This window comes from Eumetopias jubatus, unplaced genomic scaffold, assembly GCF_037043125.1.
Source record: "Eumetopias jubatus isolate StellerSeaLion01/CBP00866 unplaced genomic scaffold, mEumJub1_p1.0 scaffold_1, whole genome shotgun sequence".
In the NCBI taxonomy this organism is placed as follows: domain Eukaryota; kingdom Metazoa; phylum Chordata; class Mammalia; order Carnivora; family Otariidae; genus Eumetopias; species Eumetopias jubatus.
Window position 1 is genome coordinate 205,916,288 of NW_028274807.1, and position 25,277 is coordinate 205,941,564.

A 25,277-nucleotide genomic window follows, 5' to 3' on the forward strand; every position below is an offset into this window, starting at 1 on the left:
GGTTCTGTTAATTTCCTCTCCTGTTTGCTTCTATTTCACTGATTTCTGCTGCTTATTATTTTCTTCCTCCTATTTATTTTGGGTTAGTACTCGCTTTTCCATTTCTAACATCTTAAGATGTCACTGACTTTAGACCATCTTTTCTAATATAAATATTCTAAAACTACACATTTCACCCTAAGCACTACTTAGCTGCATTCCACACATTTTTATATATCGTATCTTCATTATCCTTTAGTTTGAGATATTTTCTAGTTTCCCTTGTGATTTCTCTGTTGAAGCATGGATTATTTAAAGTACTGTTTTGTTTCCAGATAGTCTTTCCTTCCTTTACATACCTTGTAATACTGATTTTTAATTAAATCTGTTATTAGAGAACATATTTTGTATGTTTGCAGTCCTTTTAAATTGATTGATACCTGTATTATGGTTCATGTTGGTGTCCATACCACGTACCATTGATGAGAATTGTTGATCTACAGTTGCCGGGTGTCATGTTCTATCAATGCCAGTTATGTCAGTGTGGCTGATAGTTCCGATCGTTTGTGTCCTGTTTTCGTTTGCTTGTTTTGTAGCTCTACCACTGTACCCATCGCTGAGAGAGGAATGTTAAAGTCTGTGATTGTGGAATTGTCTATGTCCCTGTTAATTCCGTCAAGTTTTGCTTCATGTGTTTTGAAGCTCTCTCCGGTGCCTACACATTTGTGCTGCTTGTATCAGCCTGATGCAGTGACCTTTTTATCATTATAAAAGCTTCCTTTTTTTCCTCTGGCGATATCTCTGTCTTGAGATCTGTTTTATCACATATTGAAATAGCCTTCCTCCATCCTTCTTACGCTTACTCTTTGCCCGCTATATCTTTTTTCATCCATTTACTTTCAGTCTACCTGGGTCTTTATACACAAAGGGTTTTTTATAGTGAGCATATAGTTGGGACTGCTTTTCTCTCCGGCCTGGAAATCTTGGCCTTCAAAATAGAGTGTCTAGTCCATTAACATTTAATTCAGTTGTTGATATGGTTAGATTTAAATCTACCATTTTATCATTTCCTTGCTTTTTATCCCCTGTGTTTTGTTCCTCTGTTCCCTCTCTGCTGCCTTTTAGATTATTTGAATGTTTTCTAGAATTCCATTTTCTAGTATTTGTTGGCTTCTTTTAACTATACCTATTTCTATTATTTTTGGAGGTTGCTTTAGGGATTACCATATACTCCCTTAACTTTTCATATGCTACTTGGAGTTAATATTATATCACTCATGTAAAATGTAGAGAACTTGCAACCATATGGGTCCATTTGTCCATCTCCTTCCCAGCCAGCAGTGTCTTCTCTTATGTTCTAGCTGTCATATGAATATATCTAAGTATGCCATAAACTCCCTAAGACCATCTTGCTTTAATCCATTATATGTGTCTAAAGGACATGTATTTTTTAAAAGATTTATTTATTTATTTGACAGAGACACAGCAAGAGAGGGAACACAAGCAGGGGGAAAAGTAGAGGGAGAGGGAGAAGCAGGCTCCCCACTGAGCATGGAGCCTGACGTGGGGCCCGATCCCAGGACCCTGGGATCATGACCTGAGCCCAAGGCAGACGCTTAACTGAGTGAGCCACCCAGGCACCCCTAAAAGAAATGTTAAAAGGGAAAAAGGCGGTCTCTTTGTTTTTACCCATATACTTGCCATTTCTGATGCCCTCATTCCTTTCTCAAGATCTTATTTACCCTCAAGATCCTTTTCATTAAGCCTGAAGAACTTTCTTTGGCATTTCTTATAATACACGTCTACTTTGTTGTCATTCCCTTTTTTTTAAAATATTTTATTTATTTATTTATTTGTCAGAGGGAGAGAGCACAAGCAGCAGGAGTGGCAGGCAGAGGGAGAAGCAGTTTCCCTGCTGAGCAGGGAGCCCCATGCAGGATTCGATCCCAGGACCCCAGGATCATGACCTGAGCCGAAGGCAGATGCTTAATTAACCAACTGAGCCACCCAGGCGTCCCTTTGTTGTCATTCTTGAAGGGTATTTGTGCCCGATCTAGTATTTTTTTTCCTTCCGGCACTTTTGGATGTTATTCCACTGCCTTCTGGCCTCCCTGTCCTTGAGGAGAAGTCCTGAGTCTCTCAGGCAGTTGTCCCCCACCGTAGGTACCATGCTGTTTTTCTCTGGCTGCCTTAGCTCTTTAGCTCTGTTTTTCAGTAGTTTTGACTGTGAAGCATATGTGTGTGTGGTTTTCTTTGTATTTAAGTTGTTTGGGGTTTGCCGAGGCTCTTAAATCTGTAAATCAGGTCTTTTACCAAACTTGGCAAGTTTTTGGCCATTACTCCCTTAAGACATTTTCTTTTTCTGCCTTATTCTCTCCTTTCTTTGTGGGATTACAATTACTCTTACATTAGAGGTTTTACTAACGGCTCCACAAGTCCCTGAGACTCTGTTTTCTCTTCATTCTTTTTTTTTCTCTTTTTTCTGTAGATTGGGTACTTTCCACTGATCTGTCTTCAACCTCACTTACTTTTTTCTTGACCATCTCTCATTTAGCTGACCTAGTGAAGTTTTTATTCTAGATATTGTACTTTTTTCAGTTTTCGAATGTCCATTTGTTTCTTTGTATAGTTTCTATTTTTCTGCTAAGATCTCCTATCCATTCCTCTTTAGTCTGTTTTCCTTTACTTCATTGAACAGTTATTCCTGCTTTAAAGTCATCCTCATCAAAGAATTCCAAAACATCTGGGTCCTCTTGGGATTGGTTCTGTTGATTGTCTTTTCCCTTGAGAACCGGCCACAGTTTTTCTGATTCTTCTTATGCTGAATAATTTCAAAATGTATCCTGTGTATTGTGAGTGCTCTGTTGCGGTAACTGGATACTGGTATATGCCTCCAAAGAGCCCAGATGGCTTTGTTTCAGCAGGCAATTGACTCGGTGAGGCTCCACTGCAAACTCCCTTTCTCTCACCTGTAGTTGCGTACTTGTGACCTTAGCTGTAGGCTGCATTCAGTCTGCCCTCCTGCACACAGTGCTGGGGTCAGCCCTTGTCTTGGGCAGAGCTTATCATGAAATTTTGGACTCTTGTTCTCTGCCTCTCCTTTCTGGGGCCCTTGTCCCTTTCTCATGACTGTGGTTGTCCCAGACTACCGTCCTCTGGTCTTCAGGCCAGAAAGACAGTGAGTTTTCTGTTGGGGTCTAGCCTCCCGAAACCCTCAGGTTATAGCTGTCTAGATAGAAGACTCAACTTTGTGATGCCGGCTCCTGCCAACTTGGAATTCTCGTCTAGTCTTCCTGCTCTGGCTCACTTCCTGAGCCTCCAGGTGGTTGCTTATGTTTACTTATTTTTTTGCATTTTGTCCAGAGTTTATAGGTATGCTCTGCAGGAGGGGTTGGTCTGTTGGGATTTTACTCCACCAGGGTTTAGTTTGAATCATTTTCTCCTCCTTATGGCCGGCACCGGATTCAGTGTACACAGATGGCAGGAAAGTCTGTGCTTGGACGAATGGCTGGGTGAACGAATGAACTGCTTTTTACTCTTCCCTCTCTCCTTTCACTCAGCTCGACCCCTTTGAATCCAGTGATCCTTTTTCATCCTCCAGTGTCTCCTCAAAAGGATCAGGTGAGACTGATGACTTATTTTCCTTCTGACTCTCCCCCCAGCCAGTGGAAGGAGCCCACCCAGTTCCTGCTTCCATTTCCAAAGCTGTGTGTCCTCAGAGTTTATGTCATTAATCAGTGGCACCCAGATCCTCACCTGAGGTACCTGGGCCAAAGCCAGCTCCCCCTAGCTGCTCATCTTTCCGCAAAGGAAGATTGGCAGTGGGAATTCAGTCAGTAATAACACCAGTGTTCCTGGTTACTCTTTACTCATTTCTCTGTACAAATCTTTGATTTGTACCTTCAGATCTTTTTCCTAAAAGAATCCAAGTTTGACTGAGGGTCCTGTCTTGTGCATTAAGGGAGGGGGGAGAGTTTGGATTCCCGCTTGCTTTTTGGGATCAGACCCCACTTGCTTCTGCGGCCTTGCCTAGCAGCTCGTGCTTGTTGGCAATAGAGTTTGGGTTCATAGGTGGGTGTATGGGTTATGCAGGCAAGTTGCCCCACCAAAGGAGAAAACTGCACCCGCAGACAACCTCCCCACATACAAGGTGTGGGTGGTGGGTCGCTGCAGACCTGCACCTCCCTCCTTGACCCAGGAGGGCAGTTGGCTGTGCTTCTGCACTTGTCACTCCTTTGCTGACCGTGAACAGCGCTGGTTAGAAGTACCGATACGGGGCACTGTCCCTGTGGCCCTGCCCGAGGCGGCCGTCACGGCGAGAGGCTTCTGGCCGAGCCGCACCAACCACCAGCCAAGGCGGGTTGGGGGCAGGGAGGCTGCATTGAGGGACTGCATCCAGACGCACAGCCCTGGCAAAACAAATGCTACCTCCTCGGATGTCGCGCGCCAGGGGCCGTTGACCACCGAGAGGCAGTACCTCCCTCTGCCCCCGGAGGTGTGTCCCTTGAATGCCCTGTAACTCTGCCTCTGTTGGTGCTACTTGCAGGTCCCTTTGGAACCTTAGACCCCTTCGGAAGTGGGTCCTTCAATAGTGCTGAGGGCTTTGCCGACTTCAGCCAGATGTCCAAGGTAAACCCCCTCCCACGGAGCACGCGCGCCTCTGCCAGTGTCTTTGTGCCTCTTGCGGTTGTGTCGTGAGCGGCCAAGCGTAATTATTAGCACCACGTATGTATCTCCCGGCACCTGTCAGATGCTGAAACATGTCCTCATGTGAGATTGTGAGCCGGCAGGCAAGGTCTAGAAGATGCCTGTGCTTGTGATCAGCTCCATTTCCCTTCCTCGGAGTGGAACTGCCAGGGCCCTGCATCCCTCCACGAGGCATAAGTGTCGTTCCCCTGGTCCTCCTGGTGTTTGTTAGCTGCCAGATCTCAGGCGGTGGAGCTGTGGCTGCACGGGCTCAGAGAAGGTGTTAGGCACAGAGGGCTCAGGAGGGTCACGGGGGGGCAGGCCTCATGTGCAGGCAGCTGAGGCTGAAACCGTTGGCCCCAGGCTGGCAGCCGGGAGGCATCCAGAGAAAGTGGGCCGGTTATGTAAGTGGGAGCTGCCCGACACAACCCGAGAAAGGTTTGGAAAGCGAGGGCTAGGTTCCGTGAACAGATATACGGGTGGAAAGGGTGCTGTTCAAGACAGATGACATCCCTGCAGTTGTCGGGCTGGGCAGTATCGGTGTGGCCAGAGTTAGGTGAATATAGTCCCAGGTGGTGTTGGGGCCCTGTTGCAAGGAGGGGTTGGGGGAGGTGTGGCTGGAAAGCTAAGTCTTTAACGTAGCAGGAAGTCGGTCAGTAGAACGTGTCCAAAATGGACAGGTCAAGAAATAACAGTAGAAGCCCATGATTACAGAGGTAATTCCCAGAAGAAACTGCTAAGAAGTCAAAGACGTCGGCCAGGGTGAGTGGGAGAGGCAGTGATGTGAGGGTTGCTGGTCTTTGGTATAATCTTTAGCGTCCCCTGCTTTTGAGCATGATTACGGATTTCTTCGATAAGTATTAAAGGAAAGCAATGTTAGGTGTGCCCCATGTTGGCCTCCGGGCCCCGTCTCCAGGATCTCCTTGTGCTCCGCTGCTTCTTGGCCGCCCCTCAGGCAGGTGAGGGTCTTGTGGGGCACAGCCTGTGGCCAGAGTCATGCTTTCTTTACTCATTCCACTGATCTGCAGTATCCACCTGCTCCAGCCCAGGTACCATCGGCATGAGGCGGGGGTGGCCACAGGCAGGAAACAGCCTCCATCCCTGATCTCACCTCCTTGTTGGGGAGGCTCAGAAACCAGATGGTGGAGAGGGAGCTGGGGAGGGAGTCTCTGGAGCATGTGGGAGCCGAGCCTCCGCAACAAGGAGTCACTTTCTGACCCCGCCAGCCCCCGCTGGGCACCCCTGCCGTGCCAGCTCCTTGGGGCATCCTGCCTGCTGGTTCCATGCTCAGCCTGATGGGCACACACTTGTCTGAGCACTGAGCACTTGTGGTGAACCCGTGTGTGATTGTGGCGCTCACAGCTCTTGAGATTCTGTTTAGGTTTTCAAAGAAGCACGTGAGCGTACATTGTCAATCAAGGTAGCAAATCCAGCTTCTGGCCAGAGGGAGAATGTTTGCCCGTCAGCTGTCGCGGGAGGGAGCCCAGAGGTGCTGGTGTAGCCGCCTCTCTCGTTCCGGTGCCTGGAGGGAATGAGCCTCCCTCCCCCGTATGGAAACTCCGTGACACTGCACTGTCGGCCGGGACGCTGTCTGGGCTTGGCCAGAAGGCGCCAGGGCAGGAGGTCTGCTCGAACGTTTGCCTGTCGCTTGGTGGCTGTTACACATGCCCCTGCTCCTCGAGAATGGAGCTGTGCATCCTCCGCTTCCGTCCCTGCTTAGCAGGCAGGAAATCAACTCCTGAAATCAGAGAACTTGTGCCACACGGTGGCAGCAGTCCCCAAAGGAAGGGGTCTGCATTGTGCTCTCGAGCCGGGAGACTGGGGCCCACTCCCCCCGCCCCTCTCCCTTGGGGAGGCTGGCCCCAGCGGCCAAGCAGGGGAGAGTGGGGGAGAGCTCCCAGGGGCTGGGGCTGAGACCAGGTTGAGAGGTACGCTGGTAGAGGCTGCCTGGGCTGGTGGAGGGCTGCTCAGGGCGGCCAGTCTGGAGGGGCTCTGGACAGCGGAATGGCCGCCCCTCTCCCTTCCAGGCCGTCTCTGCGTGTCCTGGGGCTGCACAGACTCCCCGGAGCCAGGCAGTTCAGAGCCTGGCCCTGCCTGTCTTCCTGCCCGTCCTAACCGAACATGGCGTTTTCTCTCTGATCCGGCTTCCCTCTCCTTGTCCGCGTGTCCCTCGATCAGGCTGCACACACACGTGCGCTTGTGACTTCAGAGCCGGTGGCCCCTTCCTGTTCGTGGCCCCAGGCGGGATGGGGCTGGACGGGGCCGTGGAAAATTTGTCTCCGGCGCTGCTTTGTTTGGTTTCCACGCTCCTGTCAGCGCCTGATGTCGTGCCACTTGTCCAGCGGAACACCGAGCCCTAACCTTGTAGGTCTCTGTTTTTCCCTTTGGTTCCCTTTCTGTTTTTCAAGAAAAACATCGTGTGTATAAATAAAATGCTGAAGGAAATGAAAGTGAAGTGGCAAGAAGGCTTTTTTTTTTTTTTTTGGCTTCTTGGTTTTATGTTTTTTTGTGTGTGTGTTTTTTACATCGCCAGCTTTTCCCTATCTGAGTGGGGTGGCAAGGTGATGCACACTGGTGCCCTTTCTTAACTCCACCCTAAATTGAGGTGTCCTCTTCTGCCTGGCGGTGCTGAGTGAAGTTGACAGCCAGCGAGCTGGTTCCAGCAGATTCCTTCAGAAGATTCTTCAGGCTTGCACTTGAAGTGGAGGTCCCCCCATACCTGCAGATATTTTTTGTAGACCCTGTCAACCCTTCACCTTGCTTTAAGAACAAATTCTGAGCATTTGAGAATAAAAACAAGACTCAAACATAATTATTTCACCCCTGCCCCATGAAAAAAAAAGCTATCCCGGCAGTCCTTGGCTGGTTGTCAGGGCCTTTCCAGTCGTTTCTCCAGTGGTGTTTAAAGCTGTGCATTCCCATTTAGGGTTGTTTCTTAAAAGCTGAGAGTCATTTGCTTTAAACCAGCTCTTTAAACTGTGAACCCCAAATGTGTTCCTCTTAGAGCTGCTTTTTATAGTGGCTTTTCTCTTTTTTTTCTTTCTGAGCACACTTCATGCTGTGCCAGCCCAGAGAGCCCCTGCCGGCTTTACTGAAACCCTTCTAAAAATAGCCACTTTCCCTGAAGCTGCAGCCTGAGGAGGAACGAGTCGGGTCCCAGAGGAGGCCTCTTGGGAAACCTGGAGTCATGAAAAGTGGGATTCGGAAATGACGCGGGCTTGGCAGTGTTAGAAGGGCTACAGCTCATGATCGCAGGGGGAGTGGCCTTTATGGTTGGAGCCCCGTCACACTGGAGGGAGCCCACCGGCTCAGTGGCTTTGAACACAAGAGGGGGGCGGAGAGTCAGCCTGGCTGCCGACAGTCCTTACGGCTCGTGGTCCGGGCTGCAGCACGTGGGATAGGTGGACGCTCAGTGGGCTGTGTCCAGAGGGCTCCAGGCGCCACTCTGCACCCCTTCCCCCGAGCTGGTGCATTCCTGACCCCCGAGACAAAGACTGGGGTCCTTGGGGCAGGTGGCCTTTGGGCTGGTCACGCCTCCTCTCGACTAAGAAATTGGTTTTGATTCCTGCCTGCTCGTCTCAGGTTGTGCGGGAATTGCGTGAGCCCATGTTACGGTCCGTGAATGGCAGAGGCAGAGGCAGAACCCATGTGCCCTCCCGGCTCCTTTGCCCACTCCCCCGCCCCCATTCTTCTTCCCCAAACCGCAGACCCTCAGCCACCATTTTAAAGCTAAGCTGTGGCTCAGCACTTTGCCTCTGCTCCCATGCGGTCTCCCTCTGGGGTAATCTGTGGCTAACAGCCAGCAGCAGGAATGAAAGATTGGGAGCTGACGGGGCGTCTGCAGATTTTCACAGGCATCTAAAGGAGTTCCGGTCATGTCCACATCCTTGGCATGATAATAATTGTGCCATCTTTGCGCCATGTTGTGGGGGTGCCTGTTGGAGCAATTTACACATAGACTTGATCGCAGTTGCGGTTCACGCTGCGGCAGCCCTAGGGCTACGGTGTGCGGTGCTCACGGTCCTGTCACAGATGAGGAAGCGGAGGCATGGAGCGGTTTGTAGTGGCGGGGCTGGGACTCCAGACCCTAACCCTGACCTCTGTGCTCTGTAGCCTGGCCAGGCAGAGATTCCAGAAACGGGAGCTGCGGGATTTTCAGAGACTCCCTGAATCTTGTACCTAAAAGGACAAGTGTCCACAGAGCCCCGAAGAGGGGAGCAGCAGCTGTGGAGGGAGGCGCCTCCTTGCCCTCCCACAGTCCCACCAGCCCTAGCTGCCCCTCTTGCTCAGAGCTTCCTGGGGAGCCAGCATGGGCTTGGTAGGGAAATGAGTCTTGCTCATTTGACCCCCGTCGTCCTCGGGGCTTTCTCTGGCCTGCTGACCCCTTGGCCTGCTTTGCCTGGAACAAGGCCCCAGACCTACTTCGAGGGGTGGGCTGCCAGCCGTGGAGGGCAGGGCCCAGGAGCCCTGGCCCTGGAGGCAGACAATGTGGGTTCCTACCCTGACTCCACCACGGAGGTGCTGTGTGACTGCAGGCTGCATCCCCTCTCTGTGTCTCAGTTTCCCTGTGTGTAAAATGGAAGGGGTTGTTGGGAAGTGAGGTGAGGTCATCAGCACAGAGCCAGCATCCTACCCTAGAGGTCCTGGGAGCTGGTAGAGGGGAACCAGGGTGCCCAGTGGGATGCCCAGCAGCCTCTCCAGGTCCCCTCCCTCTCACTGTGGGCTGGCCACCTCTTCCCTACCTGAGACTAGTATCCATGGCTATACCCGAGGCAGAGGTTGCCACATTCATGTCCCTGTGACCAGATCCCAGAGGAGGGGGGACCTGAGCTGGCCCATCTGTGGCTCGTCTGTCTGCCAGTGGGGGTTGTTGTGCCCAGCACTGTGCTGGCATTCAGGGTAGGGGACGCCCACGGAGACAGTCACAGCCCGCCACAGGCCCAGCCAGGAGACGTGCTGCCCCATCACCTGCACCCACTCGCAGCAGACAACGGCCAGGTGCGGGGCACATGCTTACCCATGGTGACGTGTGTCCTATGGAGTCCCACCGATGTCAAGCGGGCACAGTTGGTAGGAAGGGGTGTCAGAGAGAGATCTAGGGGCGGCAGTGAAATCTGGTTTGGTTAGTCTCTGAGGAAAAGAAGGGCTTGGGGTCGATGGGGTGGACTGAGCTCCCCAGTTGGAAACCCTGTGCCCTGGAGACCGGGCTGCAAGGGGTTCCAGGGACTGGGGAATTGTCAAGGGGGTGGGGCCAGCTGCAGAGATGAGGTGGAAGAATTGGATAGTGGGGGGGCTGTAATGAAGGCCCCGTGTGCCTTGAAGAGTGCTCCAGAGGTTAGCTTTGGGCACTGGGGCCGTTGAGTGCTATGTACCAACCTGTCCTCTATCCACACACCCACCTGGACCAGCCTGAGTCACTGTGTAGGCAGCAGCACCCATGGACCACCTGGGGGTGAGGAGGTGGTCTGCGGCCGTTCTGACCCAGTGCCGAGAACTGCCTGTCACTGCCCGGAGGCAGTAGCCATGCAGGCCGGGGCTCAGCCCGGTGCTCAGCCCAGGGGTGGCACACAGAGGGGTCTGCAGACAGCATGAGGGTGAGGGTGGGGCCCATCTCTGACGCAAGGAGGCCCGGGGGGCCCTGGGGTCAGGAAAGACTTGATATCCTTGCCTGGGTAGAACGGCGTGTGTGGCAGGGGACACCCCTCGCGTGACATAAGCCTGTTGAGGCACAGGGCGGCTCTCGCCTGCTCTGTGTTTGCTGGCCTGCCCCTCACAGGCCAGAGGACCTTGGCTGTTGAGGGTGGAGGAAAGCAGGAGTCTCGTGAGAGACCCGGGTCCCCGTGGGGGCCGTGCCGCGGAACCCAGAGGGTTGGGGGCCTCACTGAGGCTCTCGGTACTTGAGCATTGGCTGAATGGACATCCGTTGCCTCCATTTTAACGATTATTTTTGCCTCTCTTTCGTGTCCTCTTTTACAGCCCCCAACTTCTGGTCCTTTCACCTCCTCCTTTGGAGGGGCAGGATTCTCAGATGACCCCTTTAAAAGTAAACAGGACACTCCCGCTCTGCCTCCGAAGAAACCTGCTCCTCCACGGCCTAAACCGCCCAGCGGTCAGTACGCTTTCTTCTCTCGCAGCCGCCCGCCCACCGTCAAAGGACGGCGGGGGGAGGGGGACCGAGGGCTTCTCTGTTCACCAGCCCAGAGTGGAGCAGATGCCGGGGGGCCCGCACTTGGAGCAAGAGGGTCTCCCTACTGCTTAGTGACCTGGGTCTTCACATGGTGTGTGCCTGGGGCACACCTCCCTTCCCACCCACCCTCACCCCATCCTCGGGGCCCCTTGGCTCCAGGCTTAGTGTGGGCCCCCAGGGTGGTCTCCAGAAGGCCCAGGGCTCAGCCCTTGTGGTGGTGAGAGCTGCCGCATGGCCCTTGGCGGGGTGTGTAATCAGGATGCTGTGGCCCTTCTGGCCTCCCCCCAACCCGAGCTCTTTCCCAAGTTGGCTGAGGCCACCCCCTCAATCTGGTGCCTCCCTACTGGTTAAGGACTCAGAGTGGGGTTGGGAGTGGGGGGTCTCTTTGGCCGTGTTTGATGCAAGAGGAGGCAGATGGCTCTGGGCTCCCTTCTGCTTGGCTCCTGCCGGCTATCTCTCCGGACAGCTCCAAGCAAGGGGCTTCCTGCGGACCTCACCTCTCCTGGCTCTGGCTGGTGCTACCAATCTCTCTTGATCTTGGCCCTGGGGCCCTACTCTCAGGAGAGGGCCCAGGTGTCCCCCTGAGGATGCTGAGGACTTTGAGCTTGTGCGGGGGCTCTCTCTTCTATGATGGCCATAGGCCGACAGGCCGGGTTGCCAGACTCAAAAGGAGAAAGCTGTTGCTTTAAGTGGCAACGGGATTCACCACAATTTCCCAGCCCCTTTATCTACCCCTGCTCACTGTTTTCTTGGTGCCCTGGCTCCAGACAGTCTCACCTGTGCTGTTTCAAGACTAGGGGTGGCCACAGGAGACCCACATGCTCTCTTGAAACCTTGGTCCCGCCTGAGCTAGCTTCTGCCCTTCAGTCGGCCTGGGGCTCCACTTGGTGGCCCATGGAACTCTCTAGTTACAGGTGGTCATGGGTCGTAGGCCCTGCGGTCATCCTACACGAGGTCCACCTGTCGAAGTCCTCCTCTTAGTAGAGAGGCTGCCTGCCCTGTCCTGTCGCCTGGGCCAGCCGGGGCTTTCTTTCAGGAGGATGGAAGCCCTGTCCTCAGTGCCCACTTTGGCGGCTCTAAGGGGACACCCCGGGCAGTCTCCTAATGGAAGGTCATCAGGCCTCCACACTCCGCCTGAAAGATGGGGGCCAAAGCATGCACGCACGCGCCTGCATACACACGTACACACGTGGCGTGGGCTCATGCTTATGTGCATAGGTGTGAGCACATGTGCTCATGCACTGCCCACCCATGCAGATGCGGGTATGCACATGTGCACACCTTTCCATGCTCCCTCGCAGGTACACGTGCTCATAGCGCTTGCATGCACCTGTGCACACTGCACGTGTCCACACGTTCCCGTGTGAAGGTACACACACACACACACACACGCACACAGACGGAGTGATGCAGCAATCGTCAGGCTTCAAGGAGGTACTCCAACTCCGGCTAGCAGGTGCAGAATGTCATGCTCAGGGTTTCTTGGAAACTCTTATTTTAGCCTCTTCCTCTTCCTTGAACCAGTGCTGGGTCCGCTTCTGAACTTACCCTTCGCTGTCCCCTCTCCCTTGTATTGCCCTCCGCAAGCCTCCCTGCCCCATCTCGGCTGCTGCTTTCAGCGTATCACAGACTTACAAAGCAGAGAAGCCATCCCCATTTGGGGAGGCTTGGGCCTGTACCCTGGGCAGTCTCAGGCAGCTTTTGCTCTTGGCTTTGGGCCACTGAGGTGCCAGGTGCCTCAACTCTCCTCGTCACATCCATGGACCCGTAGGATTTCCTAGCCAGGTCCTAGTAAGAGCCACAAGAGGACAGGCATGCTCTCTTTTCAGAAGAGGAAAGGGAAGTGAGAAAGGTCGGGTGGGCCACCCACTGTCACACAGCAGAGGCAGCAGGGCCAGCGCTGGACCTCTCCACACCCATCTACAGCTGTAATGAGAATCAAACCATGAGGTTCAGAGTTCTCACAGGTTCTGGAGGACGGTGGGTGCATGTGCAGCGTGTCATCTGTAAGCGGCCACGACACACCTGCGTTGAGGTCTAAATGTCTCTCGTCTGATTCTCTTACCTAGAAGCAATGGCTGATCAGAAAAACTCTGCGCTGTACACACTGCTGGGTGGTAGGTACAGACCGTGTGGCTATTACCGTTTGAGCAGCTTCCGGTGGTGGCTCTGCTGTGATTTCGTACTAACCTCTAACAACGTGGAAACGCTGGCTATGCAGATGTACCTCACGCGTGATGTCTGACCCAGCAGTTGACCTTTTAATGGGTTGCATCTGGGGGGAAGTGTTCAGTTCTTTGGGGGATGCAAAGGACTGTTCTGCCCCACACTGCCGCTCTGATGGAGGGAATCAAGGCCCAGCTGCGCACACTGCCCTCCCCCTCCGTGTCTACGCTGCACAGAGCGAGACTCCTTGGGCCCCAGAGCAGCCCGGGAGTTAGCTGGTTATTAGCAGGAAGGGTCAGCAGATGAGCGCTGGAGGAAGTCCTGCTCAAGGCGGTCTTTATGAAAACACAAGGCACAACTCTTGTTCTCTTGGCTGCTTAAGGTAGGAAGCAGCCAGGCATGGATGTCCAAGTTGTATTGTTCTGTTGTTCTTGTTTTTTAAGAAAACAAAATCTAACAGTTTGAAAGTGAGGGAATAGATTGTGCTTCTCTGCTCTTCTCACTTTAACCTGGCCTTTTCCCGCGTGGAGAGGCCCCGTGCCAGCCTGCCGTGGTGGCCGTCACCACCTGGGATTGCCACGTGATCAAACTCAAGGGCCTGCCCGGCATGCAGAGGGAGCTGTGGCCATAGCGTGGCTGAGTGGGGACAAGGCAAAGTGGGTACCCTGCTGCCGGGGGCCCCCCACAACTCTGGTGATGGAGCTGTGACCCCATAGAGATCCCACGTGGATGGTCCAGACTGCCTGGTGGTAACAGGTTTTTTTTCCCGTAGTCTCTAGAACCCTGCCAGGTCTCTGCGCCTGGAGGTGGCTCTGATACGTGAGGCCACTAGAATCCAGGAAGGCTTAGTCCACGTTTCTGGACGTTGGAGCCAGGGCCTGGGTTTATGTTCTGGCTCTGTCACCATCTCCTTGAAGGGCTCTAGGCAAGTGTCTCAACCTCATCAAGCTCGGTTTCCCTGACTGAACGTGGGACCAACTCTGGCTTAGCAGGTGGGCGTGTGGGCAAGGTGCCTCGCACAGTGATTACTCGTGGTGTGATGTGTGTGACATGTGTCTGCATCCCGTCCCCAGGGTACCGGGACCAGGACACGGGTCCTCCTTCCACAAGCTCCTTTCCCAGGGGCAGACAGAGGCTGGGTCTGAGGCAGCCATATGCATGCAAGGGAGTCACCAACGGACCCTTTTCCCCACGAGGTTGCAGTTTGGCAGAAATCTTTGCAGTTGAAAAAGTCAGAGATGGGTAGTTGAACTTCAAAGAGGGCTCCAGGGCCCTCGCTGGTGAAGCTCAGCTGTGGTCGCTTGTCCGGGACCAAATGCACGTTTGGGTCTGAGTCATGCATGGTTTTTAGGTACCACCTCTGGTACGCTACAGCTTGCAGTTTTCACATTCTGTGGGAGCTGTTTTTGTTTGTTTTTGAAAACGTGACTGAGGTTTACTTGACATGCGATAAACTCCCGTGTGTAAGCGTCAGCACGTGCGGTCACGGCGGGGGACCCTTCCCCCGGGAGCCTCAGCGAGGTTCCCTGTTGAATGAGTTCTGGCGTCGTGCGTGTTTGACTAGAGCAGCCCACGGCTGGCTGTCTGTTTTTAGTGCTAAACATGGAGTTCTCTCTTGACCCGAGCCGGAAAGCGTACCCTCAGGGACCGTCAAGAGCCCCCATCTGGGGGCACACCCTGAGCTTCAGTGTCCGCACTGCGTCCTCTGTGCTCAGAGCTCTTTTCTAGAAAGGTCTGTCAAGGTATTCGGTCACCAGCAGGTGCCTGTTTGGGGTAGAGAGAATTGGTTTCTTTCAGGCAGATGCAAAACAGACCCCACTCACAGCCTCCGAAACCTGTCAGTTAAAGCTGGCACTCGCACACCTCCCCCAGGTAAACAATGGTGTATTTTCTGCAACGGATCAGAGACCGAGATCAGTCAGAACTCACCGCTAAAGAGTTTCTAGGTAAAAGTTGTTGATTTGCAAAGGGAGAAACAGATTTTTTTTTAAGGGCAGGAAATGGCTGTGTGGGTGTCAGTGATTGGGCCTCCGCACCCCGGCGACAGATAGCGGGATCCTGCGCCCGGCCCCACCCTTGCCACTTCCTGCAAGTGCAGCCCTGGTTCGGGCCCTGCAGCGCCTGGGTGACACCAGCCAGCGGGCCTTCACCGCTAACCAGCCAGTCACCTTTAACCTCTCCGCAATTTATTACCCTTTTATTACTGCTAATGACCTTTTCACCTCCAGAATAAAGCTGTGTACGTGCCTGGGGTGTCTTTTTTGCCCCCTGCCGCCTCCCCTCAATTCTTCCAACGAACACAGGAAAATGAGATAGCACTTAATCTGTGTCCTGTTTGAGTCAAATGATTTTCAGAAAACAAGAAGTCCTGTCTCCCCTAGAACGTGAGTCCCCTCCCACACCCGTGTGTGGACGCGCGCAGGGTGACTGCGGCTTCTTGCTTCGGGCAGTTTGCTGGCTGCCGCCCACCCGCAGACCAGCATGCTCGCCGGCTGGTCAGCCTGCCCGTCGTAGGGGAGCCGCCCCGTGGGACTTGGGCGCGGAGGGAGCCCCACGTTCCCCCGCGGCTCCAGCCCGTGTTCACGCCCGGCTCTCCCCGTGCTCTGAAGGGCCAGGCTGAGGGTGAGACCGGGGTGGCCATCGTTCGCCTGTATGGGTCCCGACCTCTTGTTTGTTGCTCAAGATCCACTTTTAAAATGGCTTCTCCAGTTGAGCCGTGCGGTTAGCACCTCAGCCTTGAACTTAACTACTTTAATTCCGTTCCCACGATGATTTCAAAGAGATAATTCGGTGGGTACATGCGAAGTTCTAGAATGGGACAGGAGCAGTTCACCGCCATCTCAAGAAGGCTGGAAAATCCCGGTACTTGCTGGCCAGCCAGGGTCGGGGTGGTCCAGCAGAGTCCCGGGCGCCCAGCCTGGTGGAGCCCTCCTTTCCCGCCCGCTGCCCCCGCCAGCTGGGGGTGGGGGGGGTTGGGTCTGTGTCAGGCCTGGAGGTGACGCCCTGGCAGCGCGAGCTCGCCACCAGCCCCGCTCCCAGCAGAGGGAGAAACGCCCCTTTCCTTGCAGCCTCTTCCTTGTGAAATGCCTGGAGACAGACTGTTCTTTGGGGTACATTTCTGCTCCGCGAAGTCGGCTGAGTTTGAAAATAGAAGCATTTGCCTATCTTAGCACACGCCCACCCTCCTGCACCCAGGAGGGAAGATTGAGTGGGAGTTCAGTGACACAGTTGTCACCTGTTGTTCAGTGGCTTAGGGTCCTGGAGCAGAGGAATCAGAGCTCAGCCAGCCAGGCTCCTGGGGGACTGTGGGGCCTCAGGGTGAGGTGCAGCCTCGGAGAGCCTCGACCTCCCTCCCCCATCCTGCATCTGAGCATAGGTATGAACAGACAGGAGCCGCCGCCCTGCGCCTGGCCCCAGCCCCTCCCTAGCCATCTTGAGTGTGCCTCTCGTACCTGCTGCCACACCTCCCCCAACCCCTTGGTTCCACCTTAGCAAGGTGAGGGAGCCTAGGAAGATGTGCCCAGCGTGGCCTCTGCTTTTCCACGGTCCCTCATCCCCTCGTTTCTCCGATGCAGAGGACCCCAGTCCGCCCCTCTCCCTCTGCCATTGTCAGCTGAAGAACAGCACGGGCACATGCATGGGATTGATGTGTGGGGCGGCGGGGGCGGTGGGGGGCAATCTGGCCGTACAGAGAGCAAGAGTGGGGGGACCCCCCATTCTGCAGCAGGCTCTCCTGACTCCTTCCAGGCTGCCCCCACAACAGGAGGGAGCTCCTGGCGGGCCCTGCAGCTCCCGTGCATGCACACCTCCTGACCGTCTTTTTGACCCGCAGCGTGACACTCTGGTGATTTTGTTAAATGTGGGTACGACACCTTTGTGCCAGTGCAGGGGTAGCGCTTTGGCAGCCTTGGAGCTCCTCTGTAGGGAGGAACAAAGGCTGGGCCACCGTGGTCCTGTGGCTCAGACCCAGGGCTCCCCCCATTTGGCTGCTGTGTAGCTACGAGTGTCTCCCTGTCCCCCGAGGGTGCGCTGAGCCCCTGGGATGGGGACGGTTCGGGTCAGTACGCAGGGCTGCTCCGGCAGTGTGTTGAAGGCAAAAATCAAAGAACAAATGTGATTTTTGAAAAAGCAGAACTGTGAGACCTGCATTCCATATTGTTTTTGTTGTAAAGACCGATTTGGGATTTGTAAATTCATTTGTAAGTCTCGAACTCCCCTCCCTGTTTTTGCTCAGCATTAAAGGAGCCTTTTGTTGAAACTTCTCAAATGATATTTCTCACTCCCAGTGGTTTGTCTTTTGAGGACCCAAAAACTGTGGCTACTTTTCTTCCCCTTTTTCTCCTCTCTCTCGTAATGGTGGGTTGACCCCACCACATCCATGGGGCTCATCACCCAGCTTGCTTCCATGGCCTTTGACCACCTTAGACACCGCAGAGGCTGAAAAACATACCAGTGGTGGAGATACCTGGTGGATAATAGTAAATATTTGTTCAGCTTTTCTCAACAATTCGGTACCAAACCTCATCCTGTTCCCTTCAATGCATTAACAGATTTTCTTAAAATTCAGTAAATATTTTTAGTGGAAAATCTCAATGCTGTGATGGTGGGGACCTCAGATTTTATCTGCCGGGGCTGTGCTACTTGGCACGGCTTTGATCTGCCGGGTTTGCCTCCCCTCACATGTGCATCAGCGAGAGCGAGCAGGGCTGGCATCTGCAGGACTCCTCGCTTGCAAGCCTTTAGATGGTCCCGCGCATCACATTTTGAGAAATTAGGTCCCCTCGCTCGCCTTCCGTATCCCACCGTAGGCGGGAGCCGGAGGGAAACACCGATACACGGTGAAAAGCAGTCTCTTTCAGTAAAAGAATCCCAAGTGATTGTGAATTTGGAAGGTTGTGCTCTGGACAGCCTGCTCGCTCTCTTTCTCCCCATGCCCCCCCCCCAACCCCGACTTAAGCTTTTCTGCCGAGTTCAGGGGCGGGCAGTGGGGTGGGAAGAGAGAAGCCAAGGAAACAGGGAGTGCCCCCTCCCCAGCCGCGGTTCTCCCGTGTGGTGTGACAGTCAGAAGGCTGGCAGTCGTGTGGGGGTCCGTGCTGTGGAGGATGAGCGGCAGCTGCGTGGGTGTCCCCTGTTGTGTAAGGCGAGTGACAGCTGCGTGGGTGTCCCCTGTTGGGATAAATGGCAGTTGTGCGAGGGGGAACGTCCTGTGTTGTGTAGGGTAACAGCTAAGGTGGGGCAGCTGTCCTGACCACAAGCCCTTTGTTTTCTATTTTTTTTGTTGTGTTTTGTTGTTTTCGTATTTATCTCTCATCTACAGAAAGGTAGTTGGATTTTTCAGCTTTGGTCCTAAATTTTATAAATAGAACCCAGCAAGTGTCCAGTTGGGATGAAAAACAAACTCACGCTTGGGTGTATTTTTGATACCTTCACCCATCAGATTTATTGATACCCTGAGTCACCCAGAACCTCTTCATCGCCTCCTAAGTAAGACTTTCGGACAAGAGGATCTACCTTCTCTCAGAGTTTTGAGTGCTCACGGTCTTTCAAGCGTTCATTCCATCGTTTTTCCCATGGGCAGGCCGGGCTCTCGGGGACCCTTCCTGGGCAGCGGTTTCCTGAAAAGCGTGTTGGGAAAGGCGCAGCGAGGAGGGAACTCTGCAGCCAGAGACTCGATCAGGAGCACCTGCCTGGGGCCCCGGGGGGCACAGGGGGCATGCGCGGCCTCGAAAAGTTAAATAGGAGAATTAAAGAAATTTCTACCAGGGTGGGGCCGGCCACTGAGTTTTTTTTGTTGTTGTTGTGTTTTTTTTTTTTTTTTTTTAACAGCACACACTGTGGTAAACCATTGGGTTCATATTGTTTTTGCTAAAGGCAGTCCTGTGTGCGGTTTCGGTGCACCGCTTGGGTAACTGTTGAAACTGCTGCGGTTTGAAATAAGCCCTATTTTGCCTTTTCTTCAATCTTGCATTCCTCTCCCCTGTTACTGAGTACTCACTCCTGTGAATATTGGAGAGTCACCGTGGGCAGCTGGCCAGCAGCTTCCAGCCCCCAGCGGGTCGTCACTCTCCACCTTCGTGCTGCCGAGGGGTCGGGGGGGGCGCCCCGCGCCTGCCGACATCTAGGAACTGTGGTGCCGCGCCTCCCACCTGGTGCGTGTCGGGAATCACCCCCCGAAGCTCTTAGACAGTTTTTTAAAAACCAGTTACTGCTGCCTTCTCCAAAACATGCCACAGGCAACATCTTTCCTTACTCATGGTACCTGGAGCCACGGAAAGGCACAAAATGGCAGTGAGTTTGCTCAGGGCCCCGGAGGCAGCTGAAAACGACTTTGTCATGTTTAAGGTACACCTCAGAAAATCGGAAAAATGATTAAGGCGTTAGCAGAAGTGGTTATGTAAAAGCAGGAACTACACCCAGAATGTTTTAAAAGTGCAGCTGCTAAAAATAAATGGGGATGCGGGGTAGGAAGTTTGGACCGAGGGCAGGCGTGGTGTGCGTTTCTTGGCAGAAAGCCTCTGGTCACCAGTACCGTGTCAGGCCAACCCAGGGATGCCACCGATTTTGCACGCGTCAGGTCCAGTAATTCGGCCTCTGTGCCAAAGCGCAAAAACACAACTGAGAAAAAAACTGTTCTGTTTCTTTTTTTCCCCTCTGAAATCAAGAGCAGTTGATGTGCCCTGGTTTCATATTAACACAGTCATGATTTCTGAATAATAACGGTTTCAGCAACGGAGCAAGACCAGGCCCCAGCAGTTTTGATGTGAACGATGCTTTTCATCTCCCCGATCGCCTCTTGGCTTGTCAGAAACCTCAGCTTGAAATCCTGGCAGGGCTGGATTCTGAACCACTACCCCCAAAAGCAATTTAAAAACCACAACAAACCCAAACCAGGGTGGGGAGATGTTCCCGATTTAAAAGAAGGGAAGAGCACAGAAGTGGGCAATAACTTTGAACAATTGGACTGTTGCGCTCGCCTTTGGGGCTGGACTAGGGACCCCTTTATACCTGCGCTCTGGACCGGACCCTGCAAGAAATGATCTGAGAAATCTAGCAGCTGTCCACCTGGACTTACTGCTGAACCAGGAGCTGTGCCATGCCCTGAGATTTTCAGTCCGTCCCCAGCAACTCTACTTTTTCCTGTATTTGAATTTTGCTGTTCGGTCCGTTGTCATTTTAGTTTTTAATTAAAAAAAAAAAAACCAGCCCAAGAGTGCACCAGTGAATATTGCTCTTTCTTGCAAAGGAGGGAAACCACATGCCTTACTCTTTCCTAGCTCACCAGAGGGGTTCCCTGAAAGGGCCTGTGTCTCTTGGGACAGTCCTGCGGCTCTCGTACGGCAGCACCCAGCCCACAAGGACCCCCCGCTCCCCACCAGGGACAGGGAGTGGTATTTACTTGTACCAGTTGTTGAGCCCTGCCTACGAGAAACTGACCCTCACGTGTGCTGGAGGCCAGAGCGGGAAGGGCCGGTGCCATGGGAGGTGGACAAGGCAGTGGGGAGCCCTGCAGGGGAGGAGTGAGCCCTGGGGGCGGGTCTGCCAGGGGAAGGGCGAGGCTGTGCCAGGCTGGACAGTGTGGGTGGTCAGAACAGTGGAAGTGGCCATGGGAAGGAGGCGCTGCTTCACCGTGGAGAGGGAGGGTACAGAGGGGGGTTTGAGGAGGTGGGATGGGCAGGTGCCTGCAAAGCGGTCCAGGGGGAAGGCACCCTCGTCCGGAGGCTGTAAGTGCCACCGTGCTGCTCACGGGGCTTCTGAGTGGCTCTGTCAGAGCAAAGAGCTGCAGTCAGGGGTCCTCAGTTTCCTTGTGGGGGCCCAGGGGCTCCTCCCTGGGGCCTGGAGCGTCCTTCTGTCTCCCAGAAGGGCCTGGTCACCGGGCAGTAGAATGTGATGTGCTCACTGCCTGGCAGGTGCCTGAGCTGAGCACCCGCTCACGGCATGAGCATGTGAGGGGTTTCTGGGAAAGGCCAGAGTCACTCTTTGTGCCCCTGCAGGCCTTACGTGTTCCTGGCTGCTCAGCTCTGCTGTCGTGGCATGAAAGCCGCCACAGAGGGCACACGGGTGAGTTGGCCCAGCTCACGGGCATTCACGAAAGCAAGCAGCCCCGTGGTGGGTCGACCCCTCCACTCGGTGACTGCCCTGGTAGCTACGCAGGGCGGCCTTCTCCTGACGCTGCGCGAGCGAGCCTGGGCTGCCGAGCGACACCCCAGGCTGGGCGGTGTAAACAACAGAAGTGTATCCTTGTCTCAGGGCTCTGGGGGCTGGAGGTGCAAGATCGGGGTGTTAGCAGGGCTGCTTCCTTCCGGGGCCTCTGTCCTTGGCTGGTGGTGGGCCATCTCTTTGTGTCTTCACATCCTTTCTCTGTGCGATTCTGTGTCCTAGCCGCCTCCTCTTATAAAATCACCGGTCTTACTGGACTAGGGCCCAGCCACAGGACATGATTTTATCTCACCTGCCATTTCAGAGACCCCGTATCCAGACACAGTCACCTTCTGAGGTGCTGGGGGTGAAGACGACATCATGAATTTGTGGGGGATGCAGTTCAACCTGTAACAACCCCTTGTCGTGGATTAGGAAACTGAGTCAGAGAACAAGGTGGGGGCGGGGTTGCTGTGCTGCTCCCGGTTTTCCGGGGGTGGATCTGGCCTGCCCCAGGGCTGGGCTGGAAGAGTTGAACACAGGCGCCAGGGAGACAGGAGTGCATCCTGGGCAGAAGAACCAGCCAGAAAAAACCCCTGAGTTGGGGGGTTTCCCAGGGAAGGAGGTGCCACTTGGGCCCTGGAGGGCTGGCGGGGGGTGAAGTTGGGAAGAGTTTGGCGTGGGTTGCGGGGCCTGTGGGAGGCACCACAAGATGGGGGAAGCATGGGTCCGAGGCAGGGCTGGGTGCGGGGGAGCTTACACGGTGGAAAGCTTTGTTCAGCAGGGAGTTTAAGATTTCGGCTCTGTGCTTGGCAGCCGTGGACAGTGGGCCCCCAGCCTCACAGAGCTTACATTCTAGTGAGAGCAAAAATACTCCTGTGACCTAAGGACAGAATGTCACACGGGCTGCAGAGCAGCAGATAGGGAGGCATCTCAGCCAGAAGTGGGGAGGGGCGCCCTCTGAGTGTGCGGCACCCACAGAGGAAGGGCCCCCTAAGCCTGAGAACAGCAGGCGCAAAAGGCCTGAGCTGGGCAGGGCAGAAGGCGGCCGGGTGCGGGTGCAGGGGGTGGGTGGAGGAGGTTGGTGGGTATTCCTAGGGTAACCTCGAGCCTTTGGGAGATCTAAGCAGCGTGGGGATCAGCTCTGTGTTAAAAAGCCACTTTGCTGGGTGGGGATGGCCTGTGGGGCAGGAAGCCGAGACGGGGAGCAGCTGTTGTGGGGAGCCGGTTCCCAGGGACCCAAGAGAGATGAGGGCCGCTTGCTCGGGACAGGGGCTGCAGAGAGAAATATGGTGTCTTGAGGTGGTGTGAGACCTGTGGACTGGAGCACCCTGGCCCCATGCCCACTCTTCCTGCTTGGGGTGCCCCTGGGGTATGCCTGGTCCCCCATTGTTCTTAGGTGGACAGCCTGGAGTTTGCAAGCTGCTGGGCTGGCCTCCTCACCTGACAGCTGTCTCCTCTGCCCACAGTTCTGGGGGCCAGGGAGGCCTTGATTCATCTGTTGGTGCATCCCTCTGGCCAGGGAGTAGGCTGGCTGTGCATGGTGGCCTTGGCGGGGGGGGGGGGGGGGGGCAGGTCTTCAAGGCCAGTGGAACAAGCCAGAGAAGCTGTGGCGGGCTCCCAGAGCACCCTGCTCTCTGCAGCCGGGGTGGGGGGGCGGGGGGTGTGCTGAGGTCCAGGACAAGGAGGCGGTGGGAGAGCTAACATCAGGGAGGTTGGCGTGGGGAGGAGCATTTGGTGCTGGACGGACAGCTTGAAGGAGGTCTGGGCTCTGTCATGGATAGGGGAGGAAGTACCCGCGCTAGAGACTCGACCAGTACAGAAAGTGGGGGGGGGGACCCCCCCAGGCCTTCACTTTGACAAGTCAGTTGCTGTGAGAGAGAGAAGTCCTAATTCCTGTTGCATGGTGGACTCGGCACTACCCTTCTGGGGAATAGTCCTGTGACCCGTGTCAATGAGGCACATCCGTGGGCTTTGGCAAAGGCTTTCCATGGGGGGACCCTTCTAACTCATAGGGTCCACCCACCATTGGGCCCCAGGTCTGCCTGGGAATCAATTTGAGGTCCCAGGGAGAGACAGACCTCTGCTCCAGCCTGCCTCTCCTCCCTCCTCCCGTCCCTGCGAGTCCTGCTGGTACTGCCTGGGGCAGGCGGTGTGACGGAGAAGGCAGCACCCACTGTGATGTGGGATGCCAGGGCAGCCTCGGGGTGGGGCACAGAGCGTGCTGCCCCCTGGGTCTGCGCATCCATCAGCCACCTGATCTGACCCCTGCCTCTTCGTTCCCACTTCACACACAGGAAACTGAGGCCAGCTGGGGCTGAGGGACTTGTCCTTGTTGAGGTCTTGGAACTGAAAGAAGCAGAGGCAGGCTGTGGCCGCAGAGCTCTTAGGGACAGCTGGGGCCCCATAGAAACATGGCATCAGAAAGGATGCTTTTAAGAGCTAGGCGTGGAGATGGATGGGCAGGTCCTCTCTCTAGCTAGCAGGTAGGGTGGCAGAGGCTGCCTGGGTGAGGAGGGCAGGTGTCCCAGGCTCAAGTGCCACATGGGGGCACTGGAGGTGCCACTCGGGGCTGGGGGCATTTTCTGGATGTGCAGCTAAATGTCCAGGGTTGTGTGTGGAATGTGGCCCTTGGCTTGTGGGTTCTTGGTGCACATCAATTTTGAAATTGCAAGAGTAAACATAAGCAGCCAGACTGACAAACTGGAATTTTGTTAAGTACCCTCTAGTCTCTAAGCTGGGGCTTGGACACAAAGCTGCTTGGACTAAATTGAACATCTCACTCCTGGTGCCCCAACAGGCAAATGAGTGGCGTCAGGCAGGAACCTGGCCTACAAAACTGGCAGATCCTGAAGGCTCATCAAGTGTTGCCAGGCAGGCCTGGAGAGGCCCCTGATTCCTCGTGGAACATTCCAGCACACTGGCAGGACTTGTCAGGAAAAGCCACCTGCCCTCAGGCCTCAGCCCCAAGCATGGTCTCATGGCCAGGTTCCCTCTGATTCTGAACACATCTATCGCACATACATCCGGTTGAGATTGGCCTTGCTAGGACCCAGGCATCCCAGAGCCACCCTCTCAGCAAGAGCCTAGAAAGGCCCAAACCCTGTCCCTCGGAGCCACCAGCACCAAAGGACAGAAGCGGGAGCTAAGAACCGGCGTAAAACCTCAGGACAGCAGAGGCCAGACCCTCACAACCGATGCTAACTCTATTCCATACTGTGAAACTAATCCCCCCTTTTAATCGCAGATACTACCCCCCCATTTTTTTTATTGTTAGAAGCTTGCAGTGTATTTTTCTGCTCAGCCATGACTTTTTTTTTTTTTAACTCAATGTGATAGTAAATGTGTTGCCACTAAAATGAGTCACTTTGAAACATGTCTGCATGTCAACTTGGTAAAGAGTACATTTTAGCTGTGTGGGGTGGGGCAGGGAGGGGCTTGTCAGAAGTGGTTTTCTTGTATCGCCCACAAACCTGTGAAGCCTCTGGGATAAGGTGAGAACAAAGCAAGATCCATCCAGGATTCGCCTGGGGTCTGTCCCACCAGCAGGCGGCATTCCGGCCATTTCCAAAGGAGGAGAGGGTGTCCCCGTGAGCTCTTGCCGGCCTCCTTAGTCAGGACTCTGTTCTGTCTGTGGTCAGTAACTTGTATTTCTTTTTCTTTTTTTCTTTTTCTCCCCTCCCCCTTTTTTTTTCTCCTAAACTTTCCAGGTAAAAGTACACCTGTAAGCCAGCTTGGTTCTGCAGACTTTCCCGAGCCCCCCGATCCATTCCAGCCACTCGGGGCTGACAGCAGTGACCCGTTCCAAAATAAAAAGGGGTTTGGGGACCCGTTTAGTGGAAAAGATCCATTTGCTCCCTCCTCTTCAGCTAAACCTTCTAAAGCCTCTTCCTTGGGCTTTGCAGACTTCACCTCTGTAAGTTGAGTTCCCTGTGCGCCACCCCTCCACCCTCCGCTTGCAGCTTCTTTGGGGTTCTTTTTTGTCTCTTTGAAACGGCACACCTGGCTTCTGTCTCCTGGTACCTCTACGCTATCCCTTGTGTTATTTATTCTGTACTGCTGCTTTCTGTAAGAAAAACAGTTTCTCAATAAAAAAAGAAAAAGAGCTGCAGTTTGGATACTG

General features: G+C 54.3%; 1 protein-coding gene across 10 annotated transcripts in view; it reads left to right on the forward strand.

The window, feature by feature from the left end:
• The window catches only part of EPS15L1 (epidermal growth factor receptor pathway substrate 15 like 1), a 94,703-nt gene that overhangs the window by 63,841 nt on the left and 5,585 nt on the right, over positions 1–25,277 (forward strand). For 3 of the 10 annotated variants that reach the window (XM_028086963.2, XM_028086962.2, XM_028086965.2), the window contains 4 exons: positions 3,540–3,600; positions 4,526–4,608; positions 10,642–10,774; positions 24,865–25,070. In XM_028086963.2, the coding sequence (XP_027942764.1) occupies positions 3,540–3,600; positions 4,526–4,608; positions 10,642–10,774; positions 24,865–25,070 (483 nt within the window). Of the gene's footprint in view, positions 1–3,539; positions 3,601–4,525; positions 4,609–10,641; positions 10,775–12,921; positions 12,970–24,864; positions 25,071–25,277 lie in introns of those variants that run through there. The other 7 variants (XM_028086966.1, XM_028086967.1, XM_028086968.2 and 4 more) reach the window with 5 other exon arrangements.